This window comes from Podarcis erhardii (assembly GCF_964252035.2).
Source record: "Podarcis erhardii genome assembly, chromosome: 9".
In the NCBI taxonomy this organism is placed as follows: Eukaryota; Metazoa; Chordata; class Lepidosauria; order Squamata; family Lacertidae; genus Podarcis; species Podarcis erhardii.
In genome coordinates, this window is record NC_138512.1 from 41090037 (window position 1) to 41109852 (window position 19816).

The 19816-nt window shown below is 41.3% G+C and overlaps 1 protein-coding gene across 5 annotated transcripts in view; it reads left to right on the forward strand.

Moving 5' to 3' along the window:
• Positions 1–19816, forward strand: part of GATB (glutamyl-tRNA amidotransferase subunit B) — a 57787-nt gene that overhangs the window by 23084 nt on the left and 14887 nt on the right. For 4 of the 5 annotated variants that reach the window (XR_014159882.1, XR_014159883.1, XR_014159884.1 and 1 more), the window contains exons 8-13: positions 70–114; positions 2375–2564; positions 6294–6427; positions 7044–7122; positions 12081–12215; positions 16085–16261. Coding sequence is in view for 1 of the 5 variants with exons in the window: in XM_081875352.1 (XP_081731478.1) it covers positions 70–114; positions 2375–2564; positions 6294–6427; positions 7044–7122; positions 12081–12215; positions 16085–16210 (709 nt within the window). In the remaining 4 variants the exon portion in view is untranslated. Of the gene's footprint in view, positions 1–69; positions 115–2374; positions 2565–6293; positions 6428–7043; positions 7123–12080; positions 12216–16084; positions 17045–19816 lie in introns of those variants that run through there. The other variant, XM_081875352.1, reaches the window with a different exon arrangement.

Below are 19816 nucleotides of genomic sequence, written 5' to 3' on the forward strand. Positions count from 1 at the left end.
GCTGCAGGAGGGGATTCCTCACTGTCGGCACCAGTCAACCAACCTAACTTTTTGTCCTTATTTTTTTAGGTGCACCATAGCAATGAGAGACAAAGAAGGAAAACAAGACTATCGGTAATTATCTTTAGATTGTTTCTGAAGGAAGCTCTGCATTGTAAGTTGCGATTCCCTTTTGGCTTCCTCAGACTTGACAAGTCATTGGTGATGGTCATTACCTCACAGAGTGATTCCTCGGAGTTGAGAGGAAGCTGAACAGAATTAGTCACCTGCTGCCCTTTGGTTAGACTTACAACAGGTGCGGGGAGGGAGGGTATGCTCTGATGCATTTATTGATATTTTAACAGTGAAGTTTATAATTTGTAATGCTGCCATGTTCCACTGTCAAATCATATTGAGACTAGCAGGTAGCATGAGAGAGGGCCTTCTCTATAGCAGCAACCCTCTTCCTCCCAAGACAGGTTCAACTGGCCTATTCAGTAATGGCTTTTAGTCAAGATATGTTGGCTTCTGCAGGCCTCTGGTGGATTTTTATTGTCAGTTTACTTTGGAATTGTAGGGTTGGAAGGAAACCCAAGGGTCATCTAGTCCAACAAGCAGGTGGCCTGTATGAACTCACAACCTTGGTGTTATCAGCACCATGCTCTGTTTTACTGTTCTCATTTTTATTGTACCAAGACTACAGTGTTTTGTTGCTATAAATGTAAACGAGCTTGGAGTGCCCAGAGGGCTGAAAGGCAAACCAGAAAATTTTCTATAAATGATCCCAAGACAGACCACGGCTGAAAATAACATTCATTCTTGTTTGCTGGTCGTCAGTCAGGACTTTGCAATCTATCCCTGGCTGCTAGAAGACAGAGTTGTATTCCCGAAAGTAAACCCATTGAAATTAATGGAACTAAGTTAGCCATGACCTGTGGGTCTACTGAGTAAAAGTGAGTTGAGAATACATCACACTCCAAGCTGGTCTGTTCTACTGTCGGATTGCTCATATCATCATGAAGTTCTTTCTAATGTTTATTCATTAAATCATTTTTTTCTTTTTTAAAAATCTTTTTTTCTTTTCCTTTGAACCAATGGGTTTAGCTCCTACCCTCTGGAGCAACAGAAAATAAATCTGATTTGTTGTTTTCTGACAGCCCTTCAAATATTTGAAATAGCTGCCACCTCTTTAGTAGTCTGTGCTACAGTTTTTTATGACCAGCTGAAATTTGTTAAAAGCCCACTTCCAGGTATGTTCAAAGCTGCATAAATAGCACTTCCAGTAGTCCATCATCATTTTATCATAATATCCTTGCTACATGGATAAAAGTGGGTGTACTTTTTTCAATAGAGTTTTGATTTTTCCACAGCTAATGCAGTTGAACACTGTAGCTAATGCAGTGCTAACCTCTTTAAACCTCATTTTCCTATATCACAGGATACTGTATGAGGAGAGGGCTGTGGCTATTTCATTAGTTCTTTCCACATCTGCTAGCCTCAGCCTGTTTCACTGCTTAAACTGATGAACTTGAATGTTTTATTTAAAATAAAATAAAAACGGGGAAAAAGAAAGCATGGATGAATCAATTCAAAACCTATAGTGAAATTTGCTTTTTAAACTGTGCTTTTGTTTATTGAAATCTGGATTTGAAAGCAGTGGGTGTAGCTTAAGTCTAACTTCTTCAAGGAATGCATCTCAGCTGTTTGCAAAGAGACATGGCAACACTTTAATTGTGTTTGCAATCCATCATTTGTTCGTGCAAGGCAGGAGTTGGCTCTTTAATCGCCATGTTTTTGTGGTGGCTTGAATCAGCCCCTTCTTCGGCGCAGCCCTTGTCATTTGATGTTGTCACTCAGATTTATTTGCCATGGCACCCCACTGAAGATGGCAACTTGGCTTTTAGCGCGGTTTCCTCCTTTCATTGAAACTCCTCCGACTAATACGAGGGAGGTTGCAACCTGTGTGGAACACTGCTAGCATCTGGCTGTCATTCTTCCTTTTCCCCTTTGCCAGATTGTACTCCCAGTTGGTGTGAAATCACAGGTCCTGTTTGGCACCGAGGACGATAAGCGACATCTGCATTTTGTTTGTGTGTTTTTTGGAAGGGCGTAAAATGGCTTAAATTTATTCCTTCTCCCCGTTGCTGGCTGTTGACAGCCAGTGGCGGATCATCAAAAAAGAAAGGCAGCTTGAGGCTATGCACCTCGGCACAGGGGCTTATCTGTTGCTGCTGAGAAGACTTGCACTCAGCTGTGGACTCTGAGCATTTGGTTTGCTTACGTTAAGTCCCATAATTGTTAGGAGAAGGAGCAACTTCATCACAGGTGGCTGGGATGCTGCTAAAGGGTTTAAGTGAAAAGGACAGCAGAGGAGCCTCCCTTTCTTTTCTCCCAGGTTTATGCCGGAGCCGAACCTTCCACCATTGATTCTTTGCGATTCTAAATCTTCGCCTGCTCACACAAGCGACCGGCAAGTGGTGAATATTGATTGGCTTCGGGAGAGGCTTCCTGACCTCCCCAGTGCGAAGAGAGCAAAGCTTGTTGAATGTTATGGGATTCAGCCTCAGCACAGTTTCACCTTATTGGTAGGTCTATTGACTGAACATTCAAGTAAACCAAGAAACTTCAAAAGATTCAGTGCTTCAGAAAACACTCCTAAAAATGTCATATTAGCCAGCTGTCAGTTCTCATAGATTTTTCTTACATAGAAAATGAGTTCAACACGCTTGGCTGTTTCTGCTCAGATAATGTACACAAGAGGGTCTCTGAAACTATACCTGTTTTTTTTTTTTTTTTTTTTTTTTTGCATGTGTCCATCAGCATCATAGTAAATTGAAATATATAGCTAGTTATTGTAGCCTCAAAACCCTTTTTGTCTTAAAAACATTCCTGTATTGTAATTTTTTCAATGTATTTGCCTACAACACTGCTATCTCTGGAATGCTGGCATTAAAATATGTGCTCTGTGAGCCCAGTTGGTGCATCTCATCCTAATGTACCAGCTCAATCAATCTTAAGAGCTGGGCCAGTAGGGCTTTTTCCACATTATTCTTCAGCTTGTGGCTATATTCCGTGGAGTATCGCTGTCTGTAACATTGAAAAGTCACACGCCAAGCAGTTTTAATTTTTTTTGTTAACCTTCTCTTGGATGCATGACCTTTGGACCACCCTTGTAGCTTAAAGGGGGAGAAATTCATAGAAAAGAACAGCACCATATGGCTTTATGACATTTGATCCATTATTCTACCATAAACTTACGTTAATACACTCTAAATACTGTGACACTTTTCTGGAATTTAATCATGCATGTATCTGTCATAAGCCTACTATATGAACAAGCCCTTTCATGTAACATATATGCTGGCTCCAGGGCTTCTTTTTAGCAGTGGAAATAAATGAGACTGCCTAGCCTAACCTTAGATTCCTTTCATTCTGCTGAGTACTCAGCTTTGACTAATGTTAGCCTTTTCTCCTGTGTTTTTTTCTTCCTCATCTCTTTCTGTCTAATGTGTCTTTCTGACACTTGGACACCAGGCCTATTCTGGAAGCCTGCATAGTTGAGCAGAAAGTAATTCAGGTGCTTATTCTGAAGATGGTACCAACCCATTGAGCCAACGGGAGTACTATCAATATTTTTGGTCCAATAATGACTCCCTGCCATCCATTGTCTCTACATTTAGGTCTTGGGGAGGGGGGTATTGTTCCACAAACACTATTTCTTTTCTTTTGATTTACTGAGAGTCCAGCTAATCTAAATTCACCTGAGACATCTAGTTTCCGTTGGTGTTTTAAGCCTACATCAGGAATACAAACAGATTGCTAATGGGGAGAATGCATAAATCTAATGAGCAGTCTTTCAAGTTAGAGTGCCCAAGCGTGCTCATTAAATAAATGGCATAGGTACTGGGACACCTTCAAAATGCAAGATCCACACTCCCTGCCAACTTGTTAGCAGAAGCATTGTGCAGGGGAAATTGCATTAAAATAAAGTCATACTTCAGTAATGAAATACTATTATTATTCTTTGGTTAGTTCGTGTTGCATTAATCGTTAGGGGGATTTTGAAGTATGTATTCTAAATTTCCACCAGGCTACATTAACTGTAACGAGCCCCCAAAAATAAAATAATTAGAGCCTGCACATAAAAATAGGAAACAAACAATATGCAGCAAAGGCAATAAATTCAGTGTTGTACATGTAGCTGAAGCAGGGTATGGTCCAAGTATGAATAAGGCATTGTATGGTGAAACACAGGTCTAAATAAGGGTTGAAGTTATAAGGCTTTAATGTATGTATATAGTTTGGTATCCTTTGGACTATGTTGCTGTTCCACCAAGACCTCCAGCATATTCTGTGAATATAAAAAATACATAAAAGGACCTCTGGTTTTGCTCTGCTCACAGTAACTAATTTGGCTCCCAGTATTTTCAGCAGTGAGAAAATCCCACACTTCCCCAAACCACTGAAAAATAGCACATTTCGCAAGTGAAAAGCGATACCTGCTTTCTGAAGTTTAGCTTATATTGCTAAAATTTCACCAAATGCTTTTAATTTCACTGAGCTGTTCACATACTTTAGCCTCTGCTTCAACAATAACAGCTTTTTATACATTACATATGATAGTTACGGCCTTATGGGATGCATTTGGTGTCTAAATGTGAGGCCCCCTTTGAGCTCGGGGCCCTGGAGACCAAATGGCCCCCCTCCCAATTGGTTCTGCCTGCACACGGCTGGTAATTGCTCTGAGCTCCTGCTGAAATCTCTCCTATGATTGAATGGACACTAGGCATGTTAGTGTTGCTTTGGGTCCAGGGTGTTATTTCCGATACATCCCGAGTATTCTCCCCAAACATCTCCTGTCATCTTTGACTTGCATGCGAGTGTGTGTATGAAATTTAAAATGGCAGCAGTAGTAGACAGATCCACATTGGTGTACTTGTTAAATATGTAGGCTTTCTACCAGACTGAACATCTCATCAAGCTCTTAGGAATATGTGTATAATATATGCAGTAAGAAAATTGAATCTCCTGACAAACTTGCTTTGAACTGAATGGGACTGGATAAGGGTTAGGATTTTGGGGACGATTTCACTTGGCACTGGATATAAGCAAGTTCCGTTCAAGGGTTGCCTTGTGTGTGAGCTTATTCCCTAAGCTGACAAACTGTCTGAGAGAAAAATATTCCTCCTATGAGTCATAGGATTACTCCAGCCTTCTGTGCTGAGTGAGTGCTAGTTTGAGTCTGCCATGCATTTTGATTAACTTTCCGGCAGTAAAAGCTGTCTGGAAGCAAACGACTGCTCGAGTCTTGCTTGCAATACAAAAACTGCAAGAACTAGAAGGCAAGGATTCCGCTTGTCACTCAGGAGGAGTTTTGATTCAACTTAAAACACCCACTCACATTTGACAGAAGCATTTACATTGTGACTAATGATGCTTGCTGATCTGCCTTTAATTACCGAGTCTCTATATAGTCTGTTTAAAGATTATAGAGTTGTGTGTTTTCCTCTTGCTTTGTGTTTGCCTGAAATTGATTCTGACTGTATGTGCCAGTTCTGGTTCAGATGCTGGGTGGGCTGTTGTAGCCATATCTATTTCAGCCATTTTAGAAAGCATCAGTATAGAGTACCATTATGAAATTGGACAGTAAGCAGGGCGAGTCCTGGCTGATCTTTCATACTGGGTTAACAGGAGTTTTGCCAAGCTCCTCCTTCCCCACTAGACTCAACATCTGTGCCCTTCTTTACCTGCCTAGTGACATAGATACAAACATTTACCACATGTGTTCACATCTATCCCTTGGGACACTCCCTTATAATATGAGTGCTCACATGCTTCTGTGATGTCATCAGATTTCACAGGGAAGGGAAGAAAAACTATGGTATGCTTTCGGGGTGGGTCGTTCTGTTCTTATTGTGTATGTATTTGGTGGTCTCAGAACACTAAAAAGAGCAGCCTAACTGTGAAAACATACACACACAAGCAAAAAACTTCACGAATTATAACGGTATATAATTTCTGCAAAACTAGCAGTGGAGAGGCTAAAGGCATGCCTATCTTGCTATTCTATTGAATACTCATGCAGTGGCAGTTTTTGGAAACATTGTGAAGTTAACCTGAGGCATGTTGATCAATTGACTGTTGCGAATAGCTGAGAAGCCAAGAGGTTAAGAATATTCCACATGTGATAAGACCCGAAAGCTCATGGATATGAGTTTTTATTTTTTTTAAAAAAATTGGGTTTTGTTTTTGTAGTGGTATGGATAGCTGGTTCGGCTGCTGCCATCTTAACACACCATTTTGTCTCTGAGCAGAATGAAGATGGATTAGTAGAATTTTTTGAAACTGTGGTGAATGCAACAGGAATGGCTCCCAAAAAGGTCGTTGGCTGGATTATAAAAGATATTCTTGGCTATTTAAAACAGTATAACCTTGAAGTAAAGGAAAGGTGAGGCTTTTTAATGTTTATACTTTTGCGCATGCAAATCTGTACACAAATATTAGTCTTCGATAATGGTAAATAATGTAGTCCTCTGTTACCACATGGGCATCTGAATAAACCGTTCAGTGATTAAGGATGCCACAGTAACCTTCAAGGTTCAGTTTCTTACATAGTAGTTACTGTTGTTCAACTGATGCATAAAAATCATACTGAACCTTCTTTATCTGATTCTACTAATTTACAAAAGGGAGAGGGGTGAGATCAATGGGTGAAGGAGAAAAGTATTTTGCAAGTTATAGGTAGACAGCGAAGAAAAGAAGGTGAACATCCATTAGAATGTGCAAATGACTACAGATGTCAGCCAGCACTACAGTACTCTCAGTGGGATTCATGTTCCCATTTGCAACTAGCACATCTCCTCCTGTTTAAAATTGCATGAACAGAACTGGATTAGGATGGTCATGGGGAAACCTAATGTACAACCCAGGCAAAACAGTTGGAGCCTTTTGCTCAGATGGTTTTCTGCACATCCCAACTTTGATACAACCATATTAAATGTGATGAGTAGCTCGTGCTGTATTTCTGCATCTCTGCTTATTTCAATCCATTTTATGTGGTCTAGTCCAGTCAGTCCTCTTCTTTTGGCCGAACTTCTGAACCTTCTGGAAAACGGAACGATTTCTTCCTCGGCAGCCAAACAAGTGAGCATTCCTCTTTGTAACATTACCTTCACCATGAGCTTGTTTGTGTCACGGTGCATTTGAGTCTTGAATTTGTAAAATGTTATGTCTTGTTTGGCCTTAGTTTGAAAACACCCCCCCCCTTAAAAAAAAAAAGCTGTTATCTATTATCTCAGTAATCCTCATTTTTGTGTTCAGTTACAAAGAAACGACAAAAGATAAAAGGATCCTTGTTTGGGCTTCCTTGTGCAAGGCTGATCCTGTGCGTATGTATTCTGAAATAAGTCTCACTTGAACTTAGCTCCATTGAGCAATGTGGGTAGGATTCCAGCATTGGGTGAAAATCATACGTGGCGGTGATTCTCTACTTCCACTCCCCCACTCAAAATTTTCTTTTGGAGTTGGGGTAATATTAAATCTTCCTTCTTGGCCTATCATCAACCTTCAAATAGCCAGCTGCCCACCCAGTCTCTTTTTGTCTCTGTAGAGGAAGATAAAAGGTATCCTTTTGTTTTTCTCCATGGCTCGCAAAATGGCTGACACATTTTAGAGCTGAAAAGCTGCTAGAGTTCATATTCCCCTAATGCGAGTTTACTATTGGAAACTGTAGCCTCAGAGGCCACTTTAAGTGAAAATAAATTATTGATGGGGTTTGGACGTGGAGAAAACTATACAGGATCATTACCATGTGTACTCTAATCCTCAGTCCCATATAAGAGATATGCAAGCTTCTTCAAAATGTTTTGTAAATAACTTGGAGGATGGATGGCGGCTAACAGATTGAGGTTGAATCCTGACAAGACAGAAGTACTGTTTTTGGGGGACAGGAGGCGGGCAGGTGTGGAGGATTCCCTGGTCCTAAATGGGGTAACTGTGCCCCTGAAGGACCAGGTGCGCAGCCTGGGAGTCATTTTGGACTCACAGCTGTCCATGGAGGCACAGGTCAAATCTGTATCCAGGGCAGCTGTTTACCAGCTCCATCTGGTACGTAGGCTGAGACCCTATCTGCCTGCAGACTGTCTCGCCAGAGTGGTACATGCTCTGGTTATCTCCCGCTTGGACTACTGCAATGCGCTCTACGTGGGGCTACCTTTGAAGGTGACTCGGAAACTACAACTAATCCAGAATGCGGCAGCTAGACTGGTGACTGGGAGTGGCCGCCGAGACCACATAACACCGGTCTTGAAAGACCTACATTGGCTCCCAGTACATTTCCGAGCACAATTCAAAGTGTTGGTGCTGACCTTTAAAGCCCTAAACGGCCTCGGTCCAGTATATCTGAAGGAGCGTCTCCTCCCCCATCGTTCTGCCCGGACACTGAGGTCCAGCTCGGAGGGCCTTCTGGCAGTTCCCTCACTGCAAGAGGCCAAGTTACAGGGAACCAGGCAGAGGGGCTTCTCGGTAGTGGCGCCCGCCCTGTGGAACGCCCTTCCATCAGATGTCAAAGCGATAAACATCTACCTGACATTCAGAAGTTTTTAATATGTGACATGTTAGTGTATCTTTCATCCTTGTTGGAAGCCACCCAGAGTGGCTGGGGAAACCCAGCCAGATGGGCGGGGTACAAATAATAAATTATTATTATTATTATTATTATTATTATTATTATTATTATTATTATTATGTGGTTTGTTGTTTGTAACCCTCCTTTGGGAGGTGGGATGGGATATAATTGTAATTAATAAATGAATGATGTAAAGCTAATAATTTAAACATTTTTATACAGCGTTTGTGTGTGTGTGTGTGTGTGTGTGTGTGTGTGTGTTTGGCTTGTTTGGCTACGTTTCCGAGCACAATTCAAAGGGAAGGTAAACTGTTTTGCTGTGTGCTCTGGCTTCCATCATGGTGTTCCATTGCACCAGAAGCGATTTAGTCATGCTGGCCACATGACCCAGAAAGCTGTTGGTGGACAAACACTGGTTCCCTCAACCTGAAAGCGAGATAAGTGCCGCACCCCATAGTTGTCTTTGACAAACCTTTGTCAAACCTTTACCTTTTACCCTTTGGGGGAGGACTGTTTAGCTTTCATCTGTTTGTAATAGAACTTGTATTCTCTGTGTCTTTGAATTAGTAACTTATTCAAGATTTATACCCACCTCAAATCCAGGGTAGGCTTCACAAATGCAATCTAATAACCAAAATAATTAAGACACCAACTAACAATGTCATTGTTTGGCTATTATTGGTTAAACCTGTGAAAAACAGCATCCTTGCTACATTTAGAAGAGGACGTTGATGGGCTAGATGTCTGAAGAATAACAAATGTTTCTAACGATTCTCAGCAGTAGGCAGGGAGATTGGATGGCCTGAGGGCACAAATAGCTATATACACGCACACAACAGTGAATGAATTGCTGCATTTGAGAGTGGGGTGATTGAACTGCAGCACTGATGGGCTAGGCAAACTGAGACACACGCACACAGGCAACACATGTACACATTGTTGGAAGCTTCCAGCAGGGTTATTGCTGCTGCTGCTGCTGCTGCTGTTTCTGTTTTTGTTGTTGTTTATGCTTTCTGCAGATCAGGAAGCTCAAATTGTGAAGGGCTGTGAGCCTTATTAGAAATGGTATGTTCTGTGGCCATGAGAGGAGGAAATATGGCTGCATTGTGTAATTGCAGCACTCCCAAACAAATCTTTTTCCAAACCTATGCACACAGCAACCAGAGAATCTTTCCAGGTGTGAGCTTGTTTGCTTACTGTATAGCCAATTAATTCATATCTACACAACAGAACTTTTCAGGTGAGACGTGTTTTCCTTGATTAAGAGCTCTGACTGGGAAGCTGCACAAATCCCAGCTTTTAAAGATAGAGAGGTGCCTCACACTGAGTAATGTCAGTGGTCCATCTAGTTGCATACTATATATTGTCAACCCTGATGAACACAGGGTCTTTATCCTATCTCTTCCCTGCAAAAGATATGCTTACTTAAATATATTTAACACCATCACATGCCTTGACTGTCTAAGGAATGAGACCAAGTTGCACAGTGGCTACATGGGATTGCTTTCTTATTGAAAATTTTGTGGCCTCCGACCAAACAAATGCAACTGCAAGTTAACAGCTTCAAGACTTGGTACAGGGCAGATTAATTTGAAGAGGGGCTCAAATAGTGTCAGTCTGTAGTTTGCCACATACCTGCACCGTTACTTGGACCAGGTGATCTTGTAGCCCTGGGAGAAATTTCATCCGTTGTGGCGGAAGATTTGTAACTTTGTTAGTTCTCCCCCATCTCGTTTTAATCTTGTTTTGTGTAAAGCAATGCTAATTGTGCTAGGGAGCGTTACATTAAAAAGCACTTCCATTTTCTTAGCTTTGGTGAATTAGTAACATGGAATTTCCAACATGACAGTCATTTCTGCATTGGCAGATTGCAATTGCCCAAACATGCAATTATGTCTTCAGTGCAGGAACAAGCAGAAGCAGCTATTTTAAAAGGTCTCTTTCTCTCCTTCTGCGCTCTCTCTCTCTCTCTCTCTCTCTCTCTCTCTCTGCCTCCATCTCTGAAATAAGAGCAGAGGGAATACAGAAAATGACTGCCCAAAGAAATTGCTTTTATATAAATAGCCCCATTCTCTAGGGTTTTTTCCAAGGTATCAGAGCCCAACTACAAAGCACTGTAACTTTAACTAATAATTATTCCAGACAGACACTTAAGTTCATCCAGCTGTGCTTCACAGTGATGGATAACTGGGCTAGAGCAGCCACAGGGTTCTGCATTATAACCTTCCACACCTCTGTGGTCTATGACCTGCCTTTATGTAGCTAAACTCCTTTTTCTCCCACTGACAGTCAGCAGAGTAACAGTTGCCTGGTTAAATGGTAACTCTACAGGAAATTCAGAATCATAGAATTGGAGAGTTGGAAGAGATGCTGAGGGTCATCTAGCAAAGTGTCCCCTGCAATGCAGGAATCTCAACTAAATCTCATTTTGCAATTTCATTTATCCATACTCCATGGAACAGATAGGGTTCAGATGGTGTGCATATGCAAAGATCACACCCTTAATAAATATTACCAGCTACACAGTCCCAACCCAGTGTGGTATTCACAGTTATGGTCAAAATCATCATGGTACGCAGATGAGCAAGCATTGAGGGGCAGGGAAAGAGATTAAAAAAAACCTACCTGGAATATGTATTCAATCCATAGTATTAGACACACACTTGTACACACCAGTTAGTTATAACCAGTCTGCATTAGTAATCTTGACTTTGTACAGTACATTTGAGAGCGGACTTCCACTAAGAGCCCCCTTTTTTTAACCAAAAGGAAGGTGCTGCATTTTACAGACTTAAAGAATGGACATGTATTATCCCTTATAAAGGAAGAAAATATGAAAGAGATTTTCCACCAAGCCTGATCAATAGACATTTTGTTGTGGCACATTATTGAACTGTGATAAGCCCAAATGTGAGATGCTTTATTTAATGTGGAGCCTGCGAACAGCATTAGGAGCCAGGAGAAGTATTCATTCAGCCTAGCGTTACTGTTTTGGGCAGTAACTACAGTAGTACTGGATACCGTAGACCCTAAATCGTAGAGGTGTTTGTGTTCAGGCATGTGGGACAATGGGACTCTTCTAATGATGCTTTTTAATGATTGGACAAGGGTCACTAAAAATACCTTCTCAGTAGGATTGTGACATAGCCTTGCATACCTGTGCCACAATTAAAAAATACCTGCTTGGCACATGAGACTAAATATTACCCTGCTTTCTAAGAGAACTAGAAATGTGAGTCCAGAAAGAGGCGATCATGATTTTTCTAAAGGAAACTTACCTGAGAAGTAGGAAACTTTACATGCTTTGCACATCTAGATATGGGATGTCATCAGTAGATTGATTTCTGATGTTATGTCAGAATGGGAGTCATTATGCCCGTTAATACGTCTTTGCCTTCTTCTTATTGCAAACGTCATCCTTGCCTTCTGAGAGACATGTTTCAAGCACTGATTTTCCTTTATCTTGATGCTGCAGGTGTTGGAAGTGATGTGGAAGGGGGAAGGGAAGACTCCATCTCTGATTGTTAAAGAAGAGAAGCTTGAACTGTTGCAGGATCAGAATGAGCTTGAGTGCATCTGTCAGACTGTGATGGGAGCCCATCAGAAAGAGGTGATATTGATAGCAACCCTGGGAAATTGGGAACAAGAGACTTTGACTCTTCAGGGTGGGTGGTGGAGATAAAAGATTTAAATTGCCACCTTCCTTTCATGTTGCCCTTTTGTTTGGAAACTCTTCAGATAAAATGGGAGGGAAATTGCATTGTGACACATGAAGTGGCTGCAGGAGATGGCAACTTAAATCCATGTCCCCTTGACTCCAGGTACTCTACACTAACGTGAATATTCTGTATAGACTGTATGCTTGCAAAATAGCATTTGCATGGAATAATAGGAGCAAAGTAGAAAATATCTCCACCTGAAGCTTCTAATTTTACAGTTAATTTTTTTTATTAAAAAAATCCTTGCAAATTAAAAGAAATCCTTCCAAAGATCCAGAATTAGCTTTATAAAGAGTAAGTGCTTTTGTGTTCTCTCTAGAGCACAGATTGGCAAAGCAGCAATGAATGGCTTAACGTTAAGTAAAATGTTGTCTGGTTACATATGCAGTAGGGAAAATGCTAACTTCTATTGAGAACAATGCTACCCACGCCCATAGCTCTTCAGTGGAGGCTAACAGCTTTGCAGAGAGCTTTTGATAAATAAAATGAGTGTGTGCTAGGTCTGTCTGACCTTCATCGTGCTAACTAATTTGCAGTGGCTGATGAAAGTGCCTCTGTATTTTCCAGCTGGTACTGAAGCGCAAGCAGAGACAGTCTGAGCATTAGAACAGATCAAGGAGCACAAGTGTTTTTTGTTTCAGTAACAACATGGATTTTGAGTATTTAATTCTTTAACTAGTATTCTAGTGGAGGCGGGCATGAAAAATCAAAGGCTGTTTTGATTCTGCTTTTCTACAGTAAGACACTATTTAAATTGGTGACACTATGCTCACACTACCATGAGATCTTATGTATGAGTTAGGACTTTTTCCAGATAACTAATCGAAGTATTTGCCACAACTTCAATAGCAACAGGATAATCCTGTAAGCCCTTTTCCAGGACAAGTAAGACTGTGTCCAATTCCTGTATAATAGACAAAACACCCACCGCTGGGACCATACAGTGGCGTAGCGTGGAGGGTGCAGGGGGGGCCGGCCGCACCGGGCGCAACATCTGGGGGGGGGTGCGCTCGCACTCGCAGCTCTCTGCCCCTACCTGGCTCACTCACTCTCTCTCACTGCTGTGCGAATCCAATCCGAGCCGCCGGGTCGCCACCCACTGTGGGGGAGGGGGTGCCAGGTGTGCGGGTTAGGGGGCGCAAATTACTTGCCTTGCCCCGGGTGCTGACAACCCACGCTATGCCACTGGGACCATAGTCTTTTTGCAGAGAGAGAACTATTGAGTTTCAAGAGCAAACCAATCATGCCACAAAACGGCAGGACATAGCTGGATGTTTGGGAATAGAAGTAGGGGATGGTGAAAGACCCTTTTTGATACATACTGCCACGTAGCCCCTGTAAGTGATTTTAAAGCAATGTTTATTTTAGAGTCACAAAACAGGATAGGGAGAGTTGTGTCGTATCACTGATGCCACTGGGACCATCCAGCAACCTTCTATGTGCTATAAATCTGCAACCACCTCCACTGTGGCTTTGGCAATCAGATTAGAAACTGCAGTGCTAGCCCTGAGGAAATATATTACTTTGCCCCAGCAACAGAAAGCTATGTTTTGGGTGCTGGGAAAATTAGATTTTCCCCTCAGCAAGCAAGCATTACCTGAAGACAACTTACTTGGTTTTCCAATACTGTGGCAATAACTGTATTGTTTATAGAATTATTTGAATAAGCCCTTCAGCTTTGGTTACACTTGTTGACAGAACAGGTATCTTGCTTTAATAAGAAGAGCTTTTAACTGGAAGAGTGAAAGAATACCTTACATTCTGAATGGTTTTGAAAGACCGCTTCTCAGTTAAGCATAATAATAAGTCCCATAAGTCATCTGAAAAGTGTCTGGGTGTTGCCAGAAGCTGTGCAAGCGTTAGAGCCACAAAGCAGATGCCATATCTCATAGTACTACATACTAATTCAAGTGCTGGCTAACACTCAGTAGTGATGTGTTTGGGTCGGGCCCTGGAGCTCCTCTCCTGCCACAGGCACTGCTGCTACTTACCCTAGATGGGAGGTTGCCCAAGATTAGTGGCTGTCCCCGTGCCACCATACAGCCCTGTCGGCGCCCTTGCCCAGGTAAGCAATGAAACCAGTGTCCACAGGGCAGCTCTACCCCATCACACCTTGAATTAGTGTATAGTTGTGAGATTCAGTAGCTGCATTTTTTCTTCTTAGTCCAAAGATTACTCCCTGTTCAGCCTGAAAGTAGTATGCAAGTTCTGAATGCACTGCTTCCCTTCAATCCAGTCCAGTGGTACTAGTTACAATGTCTGCTTGCAGCTTCCAAGTTCAGAGTCAGGATGCTACTGAATACCAGCTGCTGGGGAACAATGAGAAGGCTGTTGCCTTCATGTTGTGCTTGTGGGCTACCCAGAAGATCTGGGTGGCCACTGCCATCAACAAGCTGATGGACTAAAGCAGCCTTTCTCAACCTGTGGGTTCCCAGATGTTGTTGAACTACAACTCCCATCACCCCTAGCTAACAAGGCCAGAGCTCAGGGATGATGGGAATTGTAGTCCAACAACATCTGGGGACCCACAGGTTGAGAACCGCTGGACTAAAGGAACCATTGCTCTGATGCAGAAGTGGGATTCATATGACCCACCAAGCCAAATGCATCTCAGCTAGTGGGTTTATAGGACTCTTGTCTTCGCTTACCTTACAAGACTAGGAAAGGCTGTGATTTCTTTTGGCGGATCACAGTACATGGCTGGTGGGCTGTGGTTGACAAAACAGTAGCAGGTTCTACAGACCTGCTTTATTCTTTCCAAGACTTTCATTGCTGCTCTTTTAGTGCTGAGAGCTTCCTTTCAAACGAGTGGGGCCTGTAGTAAAATGGTAAAAGCACATCCCGACTCTCTAGTTCAGGCCTAGGGAACATGTGGTCCTCCAGAGGATGATGGATTCCAATTCCTATCAGCTCCAGTCAGCACAGCCAATGGTCAGGGATGATGGGAGCTGCAGACCCACATCATCTGAAGAGCCAAAAGTCCCCCATATCTGCCTTAGCAGTGCTCCTGTTCAGGGTTCAAGCCAATCATACCTCCTTCTGGGATACTGTTAAATTGCTAGGCGCTCAACTTGTTTCAGAATTCAGAAACGAATAAACAAACAACATACATAGGTTAGTGTGTATTTTTAAATCTGTGAAATCACTTACTGCTCTTGAAAAACACCATGTATATATCTTTTTTAAAAAAAGTTAATGGAGAAATATCTGCTCTACTGGTGAGATAACTTGTTGGCCCAACTAACGGAAAGTTATGCACTGCCTCTTGTAACTGACTCCATTACAAGCCTGCTGTAGAGTGCTGTAATGTTCCTTCACCTCATTAGTGGTGAAGACTGATCGGTGCAACAATCTAATTTCACAATGCATGCTCTCTACACCAAGCTTGCTGTTAGCAAAAAAGGAAAGTCCAGCTTAGCTTGCCATTTTGTGCTGCACAACAACCTTGCTTTGCAAATGTAGAATCTTTAAATCCAGGTGGACCTCAAGTTTGCTCTATAGAAATGTGAGAAAGGACACAAGAATTGTACTATTTAATATTACGGTAATGAAATAAAATCATTCTAAGCTTCTGGGTTGCTAAACTGTCACGTTTTATGATGGCACATCAAGAACAGAAAATAACCTGCCAGTTCTCAAGGTTTGCTCTGGCTTTTCTGGTTGTGAAGACTAGGATTTAGCAGCAAGTCTCTTCGGTGTGTTTTTGCTTTAGTTTGATGTTGCTCAGAATTGAGTTTTGTTTTGTAATTTTTCTTTCAAGGTGGCAGACATAAAGAAGGGCAACAAAAAAGCACTGAATAAGCTTATTGGACAGGTTCAAAGAACAACAAGAGGACGCTCAGACCCTGTCCTGGTGAAACAAATACTAGAGAAGCTGCTATCGTAGGAGCCTGCGGTGAAAATTCCATATCTGATATTCGCTGCTGTTATCAGAGTGGTAATTACTTGATACTTCTATCTTTCACAATCAAGCCATTGTACTGACTTCATTCACTTCTTGCTTACTGTATCAAGTTAACTGCAGCCACTTTCTGCAGTTTTTCAGCTTTACTCAGGCCATCATCCTCTTAAGCAGGGGTAGGCAACCTAAGGCCCGTGGGCCAGATGCGGCCCAATCGCCTTCTCAATCCAGCCCACGGACAGCCCAGGAATCAGCGTGTTTTGACATGAGTAGAATTGTGTCCTTTTATTTAAAATGCATCTCTGGGTTATTTGTGGGACCTGCCTGGAGTTTTTACATAAGTAGAATGTGTGCTTTTATTTAAAATGCATCCCTGGGTTATTTGTGGGGCATAGGAGTTCGTTCATTATTTTTTTTCAAAATAAAGTCCGGCCCACCACAAGGTCTGAGGGACAGTGGACCTGCCCCCTGCTGAAAAAGGTTGCTGACCCCTGCTCTTAAGTGGCTGTCAAACTGGAACATAAGGTATGCAAAGAAAGAATTCAAATGGTATAATGTGCAAGTTTTTTGTATGAAAGCTTCTGGTTTTGAAACATATAATGAACTCTTTCTTCCAATTTATTAGTAATATTTTTCAGAAGTATCTTAAATACTTCTTAAGGTATTTTCTTGGTGATAAAAGCAGAGCATTCCTAAGTTTGTAAAGTACTCAAGAGACTTAAAACCCACAATTGCTTGTATGGACAGTTGTTCAAAAGCAAGCCTTTTGTTATAGGAGTAAGGGAATGTAAATAATATATTAAAGGCATTATTTCAGTATTGATGTTTCATTAAGCAGACCAGACATGTTTTCAAACTTCGTTTTATGGGGGGGGGGGGGTATTTTTGACTGTAATAAACTATGCCCTCTCTGAGGAAGAACTCTTTTCATTCTAATGTATCTGGCTGGGTTTCCCCAACCACTCTGGGCGGCTCCCAACAGAGTATTCAACAGAATAAAACATCAAACATTAAAAACTTCCCTAAACAGGGCTGCCTGTAGCTCCACAAACAACTATAGAATGAGGTGGTCAGTTCTTCTGATTTAGAAAATAAACAAAACGAAGAACCTTATTAAAAAGGGGGGGAAATTGGCAATCTCTTATGTTTAGAATGATCACAGTTCTATATATGTGGGTGGGGAGGGATAACTGCCAAGCAGCTCAGCTGCCTGTTTCTGGAATTTTAAGCTAAGTCCTCCTTAATGACCCCTTACTCTAGGCTTCAACCTAGAGTAAAATTGTTTTGCTTTTGAAGCCAAAATGATGCTTTTCAAACAAATTTCAGGGACTGCAGGTTTTCCCCAATATCTAAAGAAAATAACCTGGCATTTCAAGACACTAGAGTAATGAAGATTTTAACATTTGTACATAAGAATAACTATTTATCAGCAATAAAAAAGTAACATTTAAATGGACTTAGTTTTGCTGGGGAGAATTAAACCACCTTCAACACTTTTTTAAAAGTGGGTTGTCAAAGGCTGCATTCGTATCACAGAGATGCATGGCTCAATGAAGTCAAGTATTATAAGCAACAGATGTTGCTTATGGTTTGGAATTATATGTTTTTGTAATAGCAGGTGGCCCATAGTGCCTTTTGCGGTTGCCTTTTTTTCTATATTGGTTCAGCTGAGATTTAAGCTAAAGTGAGTAAACACACATGAAAGATGAGATCCAACAGACCAATGCTTCCAAAAGGTAAGAACACCAAATGCAAGTTATAGGGGCAACGTACAACCATTCACCATTTCACCGTTGTCCTCAGAATTCAGCACAGTCTGGTCACTGCCTTAAGGTAGAAGCATTAGTTGTGATGGTGATGACCTGACAGTGGACATGAGTTTATAATCCATCAATTGTTGCCAAAGTGGGAACCCAAAGTAATGAGAATGGAAATTGTAGAAGACACTTCTGCAAAGACAGCTTTGTGTTTTAATGTCTCTTGGTTCACATTACATTTCAATTAACAGTGTGTGGTTTATACAATTTCCAGAGGGGTTCATGTGCAGCAAAAAACAAAGTCTTGTGGCACCTTAAAAAGACTAACAAATGTTACGGCATAAGCTTTCATAGACTAAATTCTGCTGCATTCTTTGCTAGACGCATGGCGTGTTTTCCTCAGTTGCAGGTATATAGGTTCAGACAGTAGCTGCAACAGGGGTTAGTGGCAATTAAATTCCAGATCAAATGTATGAGAAAGAAAAGCACAGTGGAGTGGTCATTTATGTCGACAATCATAGGTGATATAAAACCTCATTTGACTCATAATACCAGACTCCTCTTTGTTGTCTTATATTATATAGCCCATACCCCAGTCGCCTTTGACTGGACTTAACTGTCCAGGGGTCATTTACCTTTTACCTATTATATAGCCATTTTCATGCTGTGTCTACACCATACTGGCTAGTTATAATAGGGCATCACAGTGTCAAAATTAGAGAAACCATAACACTTACCAAATTGAAGACAAAGCCTTTTGTGTCTTATTTTTTAATAAAAACTAGGTACTATTCTGTTCTATAGAACACCTGTCTGTCCCTGTAGGTATTTTGTACTGTTTTGAATAAAACTGATGGAAACCATCATCCAGTGTGCCCTATGTATACTAGCAGGCTTCTGTGTTGGGTAGGTGATTCAGATGTACATCTGAATATGTATCTCCATCCTAGGCAGAAGGCTCTTTTCAGGTATCAATAACTATCTGAATGAACATTCCTATATGAGAGTAGCAATGAATTAGGAATATTATGCATGGTATCAAAACGTAACAACGCTATGCATTCAATCAATCATGGATAGATAGATTTGCCAGATTTTAGTGTTTGAATTACCATTTTCAATACAACTCTGGCAATAGGTGCTTTGGCTATACAGTATAAGAATAATTTGAAACAAGTTATTAGAATTGAAACTGAATTTCAGCATCAACTCTTCTATCAAAAGCAACCAGTAAGATTCATAAGCCTCTTTTTGTCTGTCAAAATCTGTGGAAAAAGATAGCGTAGTTAACAAGCAACCAGGTTTTTTAAAAAGCTAAGAATTAAACCTGTCGCTTTGTTGTTTTTCTTGTTTGGTGTTTGACCAGAAACTGAAGTGCTGGCCATCAACTTTGTGTAGAGGAAGTGCTTGCTTGGAATGCTGTTTTACAGGTTCCAGGAGTTATTGTACCTTGAGCTAGTTCCAATCTCGTACCATCACCCTGGTTCCCAGTTGTGTTACTAAATCTTGTAGAGGTTACTGACCTTATTACAAGGATACCATGTGCTTAACTGCCATAGACACCACATTGTAAATACAGTGTCCACGGTAGTAGGAGCTTTGGAAAGAACCACTTTTTTTGCAGCTGTAAAAATCTACTATTCCAAGAGTATGTTTGGGGGTCTGGAAAGTTAGCATAGGCATGATGTGCCTACATGATGTGCATACATCATGCCTTGTCAAGTCTAGCAGATTTTAGCAAAAGTCATTTAACAGCATTAATTCTTGAGGGAAACAATCCTCTATCATAAATGGGTTCTTCAGAAGGATGCTGCTTTATCTATTAGTAATAAAA